The 10,521-nt window shown below is 45.8% G+C and overlaps 1 protein-coding gene across 1 annotated transcript in view; it reads right to left on the reverse strand.

The window, feature by feature from the left end:
• Positions 1-10,321, reverse strand: part of DCC (DCC netrin 1 receptor) — an 893,480-nt gene extending 883,159 nt beyond the window's left edge. Inside the window, exon 1 of the mRNA XM_084888913.1 lies at positions 10,111-10,321. Within this exon, the coding sequence (XP_084745039.1) occupies positions 10,111-10,201 (91 nt within the window). The 5' untranslated portion in view covers positions 10,202-10,321. The remainder of the gene's footprint in view (positions 1-10,110) is intronic.
• Positions 10,322-10,521: the final 200 nt, after the last annotated feature.

Consider the following 10,521-nt stretch of genomic DNA (forward strand, 5'->3'; position numbering starts at 1 on the left):
AGAGCTCACTGAGAAGAGCACATTAAATGTGGGATCTTTGATTACCAGAAAGATATAAACAAACCAGAAGGAGATCAGGTAGGAAAAATAAACATGATTAAGCTCCTGGAGGAGCCTGAGGAAAGAATAAATTAAATATTTATAATCTTGTTAAGTAAAGACTAAGAGGGGAAGCAAGAATATCCTTTGGATAGACTTTCTAACATAGTTCAGCACAGAAAGGCAAAGTGTCAATGAGGAGGGAAAACGGGAACCAAGAGTTGGGTGACAGGAGCAATAGGAAGAACATTTAGAACAGGACGGTCTAAGGTGAATTGTAAAATACATTTTTAACAACCAGAACTGATATGCTGCTGAAAAGTTTCCCAGGGGAAATAGTGAACAAACCATCCCTGGAGATGTGTCAAACCAGAGAGAGAAAATAACTAAAAATTGTCCTGCAGGGAACAGCTCTGCCCAGACATTAGACATGAAAGGGAAAGCTTTGCAGATAGTCTCTAATTTATAGAGAAAAGACGTGGAACAATGGATTGAGGACTGGCTCTGGTGCAGGGGGTTTGCTTAGATGCCTCACCCTCTAATGACAAGTCGACACAAGACAGAAGCCACTGCTAGCATATCTGGTGCTTTGTCTCATCCAGGGCCCTTCATTAGCCTGTCACATAGGAATAGGTGAAACAATTCTGAACCCCAACAAAAACTGGGAGGGGTGCAACATGGTTGCTTGCTTGAAACCCACAGTCATATATGTAACCATGATCCAATATGTGTTTTACCATATTGGAAACATAGCCAAGTTCAAAAGGTCAGATTAGGACTTTTAACTCAGACTTAGCTTCTACCATTATAACTCTATGATTGAGTCATCTTTTAGTACCATGACATTAAGGGGATTTTTAATGTTTCTCAAATTAAGCCTGGCGCCCCAGCATCTTGCTTCCCTGTAGGTAATATGCTACAAAGACATAATAAACCTAATTAGGCAGGATACTGACAAGGTAAGGGTTGCTATAGGTATTCAATAATCTGACAGTAACCAAGGAGCTCTTTTCTGGTTTAAAATAAGTGCACATTCTGGAAAGATGCTTAAGAAAAGTCTGGCCCAAAATAAGCACAATACAGAATCAGGAGACAACTTCCTAAAAGTAAGGTACTAATAACATCTATGTCTAAAGGCAGAAGGTTGCTAAGTAGGAAAAACCAAACAACTACTCATAACATTGATGCCTCAAAATAAATGGCTGCTCAGTTGGAGAAAAAGAATCATAGAATCAGCTTGCTAAAATCACAAAAGGCCAATAAAGTCATGGAAAAAAAGTGCTCAACCTTATTAGCAATCAGGGAAAAGCAAATTAAAACCACAGTGAGGTACTAATTTATATTCACCAAATGAAAGAACGTTACATATAAGACAACACCAAGTATTGGGGAAGACAGGGAACAAATGAAACTTTCTCCTGGTAGGAGTATTTGTTGCTGCCTCCTAAAGGCAGAGATATGGTTTCCATGACTCAGCAACTCCACTCCCACATATGTACCCTAGACAAGGTGATGAACTTATTCTGGAGGACATGTTCAAGAGTATTGATATAGCATTGCTGAGAAGAGCAAAATATCGAGGTCCCAAAACTCCATCAATTGTTGATTGGGTAAAGTATGACTAAGTATCAATAATATCATTAAATATTATACAGCAGAGAAAAGGACTGAAATGCAGCAATGTGTATCCTCATAGATAAATAGCAAATATTTCATGTTTGGCAAAAATGCAAATCAGGGAAAAATATATTCATTTAATAATGGTCAAGTATAGACAAAGCAAAGAATATGTACGGCAAAATTATAAAAAAAAAAAAAGACAAAGGACGAATTAACACAAAATTAATAAAATTGCTGGTGGGTACATGGATATTTGTTTCATTATAATTGTTATTGTGGCCATCAATGTCATCATTATTAATTATGCCAAACATATATAGTTCATCATTTAAATAAATCATGTAATGTTTAAACTAGTAATACAAGTAAAATCATCTGGTCCACACCATCATTTAACAAACAAAAATATGTTACACATTTTAAAAAGTAGTACCAGATTTCAGTAATGCTACAAATCAATTATTTATAAACAATATTTCCTAGTGAGGAACATGGATCCTGATTTAGAAACTCCCTTTTTACTTTAGACACAATTTCAGCAAAGCCCAGTCTCTTAGTTCTCAGAAAATAAAAAATAGGAAATGGAAGGACTGCTTTGTCAAAATTGCACAACAGGGAGAAGCTCGAGCAGGACACAGGCCAGTGGATAATAAGCCTTTTATGCATCAGGAATAAAAATTTTAAAAAACAAAAGCCATAGAGCAAAAAAAATAAAAAATAAAATAAACAGTCTTTTTTAATGTAATAGCTTCAGAAATTGTCCTATAATATCTGATAACTTAATAAATAACTGAGCCACAGAGACGCCTTTGGTCTATTAAGGACAGGTTAACTCAGGTTTATGCAATTAAAAGGCAGCTAAGTGAGTGGATAATAATTTTATTGATTTCAGAGAGGAAGGGAGAGGGAGATATACATCAATGGTGAAAGAGAATCATTGATTGGCTGCCTCCTGCACGCCACCCTGCATGCTCACTGGGGATCTAGCCTGAACCCAAGCAGATGCCCTGGCCGGGAATCAAACCTTGACCTCTTGGTTCATAAGTCAACACTTAACTACTGAGCCACGCAGGCCAGGCTGGATAATTATTTTTAAAGACTATGGAAAATTAGTAAAATCTAAAATTGCTGGTGTTTAAGAAGAAACTTTAGTGACTAAAAAATTGACTTGGGTAAATAATAGTTATATTAACTGTTCAACTCTGTTTTCCTCTTATAAAAATGTAAAAGTACATTTAAGAACATTTTAAATACCAGACTAATGTGGGCATTGATACGTCCACTCACCAAATCACACTACACTAATGAGTCGCTGTGTCCATTAGATGCATTGTAAAGATTCAATTAATTCAGAGGGATACGTGGATTGTCCTAGATGCTCACAAGAGTAGATTTCTGGCAAGGACCAATCTTTAAAGGATGAGCCAAGTACGAGGGTGAAATCCCAAATTGCAATCCATCCCCTTGTTTAGTCCCATCATAATAATCACAAGTGGTATCAGGGGCCTTCTTCCCTTGCAACTGTGAAATGCCTGAGCAAGCCAGAAGCCACAGAATTCAATTGCATAACACTAAGCTGAAGCACATGGTGAAATCAGAAGGAGATTACAGGCACTAGACTCACAAAATTTAGCAGAGCGGAGACTTTTAAAAATATTATCAATAAATATGGAATAGTCTGTGTATTTTCAGATTGAACTCAAACCCCCTCACCCCTGAAGAAATGAAAGCTGTGGATAATATCATTGTTTGGAACTATTTAGGAAAAGCAACATGTATTAGTATTACCATTGGCAAATGGCCCTCAATAGAAGGAGGGATATTAAATCATACCTGTTACCATGTATTTCAAAAGCATACCATTAGAGAGAGTCCAGCCATTTATAAACCACCAAGGGAAACATATTTACTTAACAGTTGACTTAAAGGGACCTGTTGATCTTTTATTTATTTTTTTAATCTCAGGCTAAAATTTGTCAAAGAAATTTAGAGCACTGGAGTAATTTTGATCATTAATCAGCTGTTCTGTATTTCCACTTATTAGTGCAGTGCTATCACAAAGAAATATAAATAAGGAATCAATACAATCCTCTAGTGCGGGAGGAAGCAAAAGTGTGGTACCGAGCAGTGTTTTAATCCTTCCAGACCACTCTACCGATTTTTCAGTAATTTCCGAATCTGCCACTATACTGCTGTACCTAATTTTCAGTACTTTGCCTAGAACTATTTTCTACAATATCTCCAAGTTCCATCTTATTCTAACCACTTCCTTGCATGTAACTAACATTTTTCTATATCATGATGATTTTTTTCTCTTTAATGCTCAGAAGCCCAAGTATAGGAGACAGTTAGGTTCAGAACCTCAATTTACTGGGTGCTACAATTTAGATAGGTGCATAGTGGACGCCAGACCAAGGTAAGGCGCCAGTTACTCTCATTGGGGCGAGCCTCTGGTAGTTACTGAAAATTCTCTGCTCACACATGTCATGGTCCTGCCTGGTGCTCACACTTGCTGCCAGCAACTGCCCCACTCACACCCACTGTGGGTACCAGTCCTACTCGCACCCACAGCTGGCACTGGAGCCACCGCTCGTACTCACTGCCAGCACCCGGCGCAGGTCCAGATTGCTCAGCACCATCAGCAGGTTCGAGCAATGGCTGCTGGCCCAGATCACCCCTGAGGGCTATTCTACCTCTCCCTGCTCCTGAGGGGCGATTGGGGCAGTAGCAGCTGCTCACACCCCAATTGCCACAGCCACAATTGCTCCATTCAGTCAGTGGGTGTGGAAGCTGTGGCAACTGGAGCGGGGCTGCCAGCATGCAAGGAACCAGGCCCTTGGTGGGAGGAGCTGGGCAGGGTCACAGAGTATGGGCTGAGAACTGCCCCTGTTCTCACCAGCAGCCTCACATCTCACAGTTCCTTTCAAGGTGAAGGGATCTGTGCACTGGGCCCCTAGTATCTCTTAATAATGCTCGTGAGTTCCAGAACTTCAACAACACTAGCCCAGAGGGCATCGAGTAGCATTTCCTAAAGTAAGAGTATGAATTGACTATCTTGAGAGTCCAGCTTAACTCTCCTCTAAAAGGCATTCATGATAATATGAAAATTTGTTTTTAAGGCAAATCTCCATGAAGTTACAAAGCATCATACAGCATGTTCAACCCCGTGCCTGTGGGTCAGGGCCCTGGAGTCACAGTGAGGAAGGCTTCCCTGGGCTGTTGCAAGGGAGGGAGCGTTGATGCCAGACAGTTTAGAGATGAGATCTGTGCTGCTGGAGAGATATGCGGGAGAGAGAGAGAAGCAAGCAGCCCTCGGCAGCCTGCAGAACAATTCACTGCGCATCGTGCTGGTAGCTAATTCAGCGTGTTTTCATCAAGAGTTACTAAGATCCCAGGCTATGATTCATGAAGGTATGTAACTGCTGAGACCATTCAGGGCGCTCTCCAATCCTCTGGATCATCATAATGAAAAAAATAAAAAATGAACCTGTGAAGGAAAAAGAAAGGACAACTCCACGTTTCCATTGTATGAATTGGAAATGTGCACAGTGCTCATCCCTTCTCTTTAGGGATTGCAGCACGTTTCCAGAACCTAGTGACTTTTTATCTTTGGCTAATTAATCAAGTAACCCTCAGAGGGCTCATGTCATTATTCTTTTTACTCAGGCAAAAGGAAGACTTCCCAAAATTTACATAATACAGTTCATCTAAGAGATGATCATCTGAGGGAGATAATCAAAAATTTATCTTTGGAGCCGGTGGCTGTGTAACAAATCCGAAGCAGAGCAATGCCTTCCTAATGGGGTGCCAGTACTGAGAGAGTACAGAGTCACATAAAGTGGGGAGACCTATCGCCAGCCAATGAGAGCTCCCTCACTGCTGAAATCCCCGTGGTTTCCAGGAGTCTCTGTGTGAAGAGCACTATCTTAACTCACCCCAAAGTCATACTTTGGGGAGATGGCATGGGAAGTGTGTGTGGAAACCCTCTCTTATAAAAAAGCCTGAAACAATCGCAGTCTATTGTCATAAAGTTATTCTGCCTGGTTTCAGCTGGCCAGGCTGGCATAGTTCAGTGATTGAGCATCCACCTATGAACTAGGAGGTCATGGTTTGATTTCCCGTCAAGGCACATACATAAGTTGCAGGCTCGGTCCCCAGTGTGGGGCATGCAGGAGGCAGCAGTTCAATGACACTCTTTCATCGTTGATGTTTCTATCTCTCTCTCCCTCTCCCTTCCTCTCTGAAATATATATTTTTTTAAAAATAGAAGTTTCATCTGTAAAGTTTAGGATGGCAAATTCTCCATAGTCTTTGCTTTAAAATGTAACCTTAGGCCAAGACCGGTTTGGCTCAATGGATAGAGCGTGGGCTTGGGGACTGAAGGGTCCCAGGTTCAATTCTGGTCAAGGACATGTACCTTGGTTGCAGGCATATCCCTGGTAGGGTGTGTGCAAGAGGCAGCTGATCGATTACTCTCTCTCATCGATGTTTCTAACTCTCTATCTCTCTCCCTTCCTCTCTGTACAAAATCAATAAAATATATTTAAAAAATAAATAAATAAAATAAAATAAAATAATAAAATAAAATAAAATAAAATAAAAAATAAAATGTAACCTTAGGGCTCAGTCTTCTATGGAAAGAAATACTCTGTTCAGAAACTTCAACACTGCCTGTGAACATGCAACACTACCTATGGATAAGTGTGTGTGTGGGTGGTGGTGGGGGGTGGGGTTTAAGATTTAAATCAGGGCTTGTTTCCAAAGGAGGGAGATGGAGCCAGTACCAGATGACCCCACTGCATGCAGCAGAAACACTGCAGGAGCAAATCACATGCCTTTGAAGACTCTCAGGCTACTGTGAGCACCAAAGGATAAAGGAAAGCCAGACAGAGAGAAGTGTTTCCTCTCCTTAGTTGGTTTTGAGGATAACTAGAGTGTTGGCAATCCCTTGGAGTACTAGGGATCCTTTCTCTCTCCAGAAACAAGTAAAAACTAACTCCTTCCCCCCCAAATCACCTCCCCAGACTCTTGCAAAGCTTCCCATTGGCTGAGAAAAGCACCCTCTAGCCTGCAAATACCAGGGCTCTGGGAGAAAGTTCCAGCAGGGCTTCCCTGGGGGATGCAGACCTGGGCAAAGCTCTTCCTCTTCAGCGGAGACAAGAAGGAAGTTTGCTGAGAGCTTCACTTGCCAGAGAAGAAATGTAAGTCACACATGCTGAGAAGCTGTAAATCTCTCCCCAGAAAAAAATGCCTATGGGCAGCTCAAGCCAGCCCAGCTTTTAAGAGCATTAAAGCAAACGTGCTAAGCCTAATATGTCCACGTATAACACTTGTGGTGACTGTTTCCCATGTTTCATAACTCAGAGGGCAACTGCTGCTGTGTGGGAAATGGATGCCGGACCAGCGGCTGGTGATTTATGCAGCGGCACTCACAAAGGAGTGGACAGCCAGCCTGCCCAGGAGCCCCAGGTCTAACCTCCCCTCAACAGCAAGCCCAGGTGGGGGCATCTGATCCAGTTTGGGGGAGTGAGAAGGGAATAGGGAAGGCAGCAAGCCTCCTGTCACCATGTCTGGGCTACATACACTCTCAGAGCCTTTTTTCTCAATAGAATGGAACGCAAATGTATGTATGAAGAATTAATTAATTCACTTGTATACCTGCTGTTTCATTCAGTAACATCTCACATCTAAAACTTCCATTTCATCTGAGATCCTGGGACTCAGAGTCTTTGTTTGTCGCTCAAGTGAAATACATGAGAAGATGGCATCTTATAAAAGCCAACTAAAAAGCCACCATCCCCTGCCCCACCTCCAGCATCAAGTCTGACACAGTTCAGGGGTGGCGTGAGGCCATTACAGTTTCATAACCATGGACAGCAGCTTCAGACAGGACCAGGGGAATGGGAAAATACCCAGAGTAACTGCTAGTCTCCACAATCCTTTGTTACCCATCAGCGAAGTCTTTAAAACACCTCACTGAATGGGAATTCCCCTGCGAGTAGACACTGGGCCTGAGTAAGGGCACCTCCTACTGGCCCTTTAAGGAAGGGAACTCTGCTTTCTTCAGCACCAATTCCCTGCCATCAACCTGAAGACAGGAATTAGTTACCAAGAAAAAGAGAGGAAACAGATAAATGAGCAAAAGACCAGAGCGATTTGAATTAACAATATCTCAAAACTGCACTCTTCACTCTCCTGTGCAAACTACGTCACAATTCATTTGCAAATGACAGGAAGGGATTTAGAATATACGCAAGTTTATTTAGATCCACAAGCCTATCCACAGGCATGCATGTAGAGTTTTGTCAGCCTTTTCAAACATAGGCATGCCTGCTGCAGAAGAAATGAAAATAAAGCAGTTATAGATGGCCTTAACTCTCTAGACAAGGAACTTCCGTGAGAAGAAGGGTGTTTAACTGATTTCAATATTAGTAAAACATATATAAATGTTTCCATTTATTTAACTCCACCCTTCCCCAGACAGTCACTTGGGAAATTGCTTTAAAATATTTTAGTGTAAATGACACACCATCATGGTCCGTTCTTGCACACCTTGCCTAGTGCAGCATTGTCAGCCAATCATTGCAGGCCTGGCCTGGCAGACTCTGCATGGGGCCAGGGATGCCCCCTCTGTGCTTCCCCTCCCCTCCTTGGCTGTCTCCCAAACTGCCAAGAAAATGCAAGTCAAGTCTCCGGGGCTGGAGGGTGTCCTGTTCTCCGCAGCATCCAGTGTCTGCTGGTGCTGAGGAGGGATTTAAAAGGACACCCACTTATTACTTCGGGGATGACCCCTCACACCTTCCCAAGGAGTAATTGCTGAGAACAAAGCTCCGAGAGAGAGGAGCAGGGAGGAGGGAGCAGCCCAGAGGGAGAGAAGGAACCTGGCAGGCTGCTGGCAGCTGGGACTCAGTAGGCGCACTGAGTGTGAGCGCCTGTGCACACACACACACACACACACACACACAGCACACCACACACACACACACACACACACACACACTCACACCACACACAAAAACATATGCACACGCACAGCCCACACACAAGCAAGCTCCCTGCTCTGGCTCTGATCACAGGAAGGAGAGGAGTAAGGGTAGGTGTGGATGGTCAGACCCCGCTGCTCCTGTGTGGCCGCCCCAGGATTAGGGAGCCTCCAAGGGGCTTGGCTCCCCTGTCTGAGTCCCCAGCCTCAGAGGCTCCTTCTCTCTCATTCGCAGCCCTGGGCCTGGGGCAGGAACAAGAAAGCGCAGCTCCAGGCTCCGGGCAGCTGGGAGCTTGGCAGTGACTGGTGCTTGGCCATCCCCTCAATTTCCTGGGCTCCTGTTGGGAAGCTCCTACCCCAAAGCCTGGCTCCAGCCAGCCGCTGCCCCCGCCCCCCTTTGGGGAAAGGTCGTTTCCAAGGGATTTGAATACTCAGCCGGCTCAATCCCAACCTTCCCCGACAGGCCCGCCCCCTGCACCTCAGTGCCCATCTGCACAGCACCGGCGGTGAGGCCCAGCAAGGCGATGGACACAGAATGTGTTCTTCTGCTCTGTTAACAATTCTTTGTGGCCTTGAAGCCCCCGCTCCGGACTGGCAGTCTGCAGCAGCCTGAGCATACCTCGGACCCCTCTTTCTCCCTTTCTCCCGCTACCTCCCAGCCCAGTCCCCAAACAGTTTTGCCATTTTTCATTAGAAACTGCGCTTGCCAAGCCCCAGCGCCAAGGGGCTGACTCCCCGGAATAGCGGAATAGCGATCATCCGAGTTTGGAAGTGTCCTGGAGACGGCGGGGACTTTGCTGGGAAACTAAATCCACCTTCCAAACCGCAACACACGCCTCCTTCCTCCTCGCAACTCTGCGCCTCTTCCAGGCACCTCGGTCCCCTCCTCGGAGGCACCAAACACAGGAGCCTTCCCTTTCTTGATTCTCAATCACCAAACAGAGGCGCCTAGAACCACAAACGGCTCAGCCCACCACCCACCGCCTGCAGTCCGAGCGGCCCCCTCAGCGCCCCCTTGGCGACCCGCTCCGCTGGGCCCTGCTGCCCCGGGTCCCCTCCTCGGGGGTCCCTAGGGATCCCCGAGGCTCTAAGACTCCAACCCGGAGGTTTGCAGCGACACCCCCAGCACCCGCCTCTCTCCTGCCCAGGCCGGCCGGCTCTCCAAACCGAGGCAAGTGTTTGCAAAAGCACAGAATCCACACGATCAGAAGTAAAAACAGCCATGGGGGGGCCCCTTGTCCCCAGCCTCCAACAACCTCCGCCCCCAGGCGAAAGGAAAACAACAACAAAAGTCTCCCGGTCTTTTATGGGGGCATGAGGTGGGTGAGGCGCAGAGCAACCAGGAGCATCTTGCTCTTCCCCCTTCTGCCCAATTCGGCTCCCGGCCAATGCAAAGGAGAAGGCACAGGAGGGTGGGGGGGACCCCCGGGGTGAGGGCCGCGGGGAGAAGAAAGGAAAGACGCTCTCACCGGAGACTTGGAGGTGCGCGCTGAGCAGGGTGGCTCCGAGGAGTACAAAAGCCAGCTTGGGGGCGCAGGCACATCCAGGGCTATTCTCCATGGTTCCGCCAGCACCTTCGGGGCCGGGGGTCCTGGGCAGCGGCGGCGCTCACACACATGCACTCACACACGCATGCACACATGCACGCACTCCGGCCCCTGAGCCCCGCTGGCTTCCTCCTCTTCCTCTTCCTCCTCGCCGTCCTCTTCCTCCACCTCTCTCCCCACCTCCCCGGCGCCTCCGCGGCTGCTTCCCAAGCCTTTTTCCTGGACCCCTGGCAGGTCAGCGGCAAAGACAGGCGGCGAGAAGTTCCATCATCCGGCAAGAAGTCCGTCCGAGGGAGCCCCGAGACCCGAGAGCACCCCGGAAAACTAACTCAG

The sequence above is a fragment of the Pipistrellus hanaki genome (genome assembly GCF_964339955.1).
Source record: "Pipistrellus hanaki genome assembly, chromosome: 6".
Lineage (NCBI taxonomy): Eukaryota > Metazoa > Chordata > Mammalia > Chiroptera > Vespertilionidae > Pipistrellus > Pipistrellus hanaki.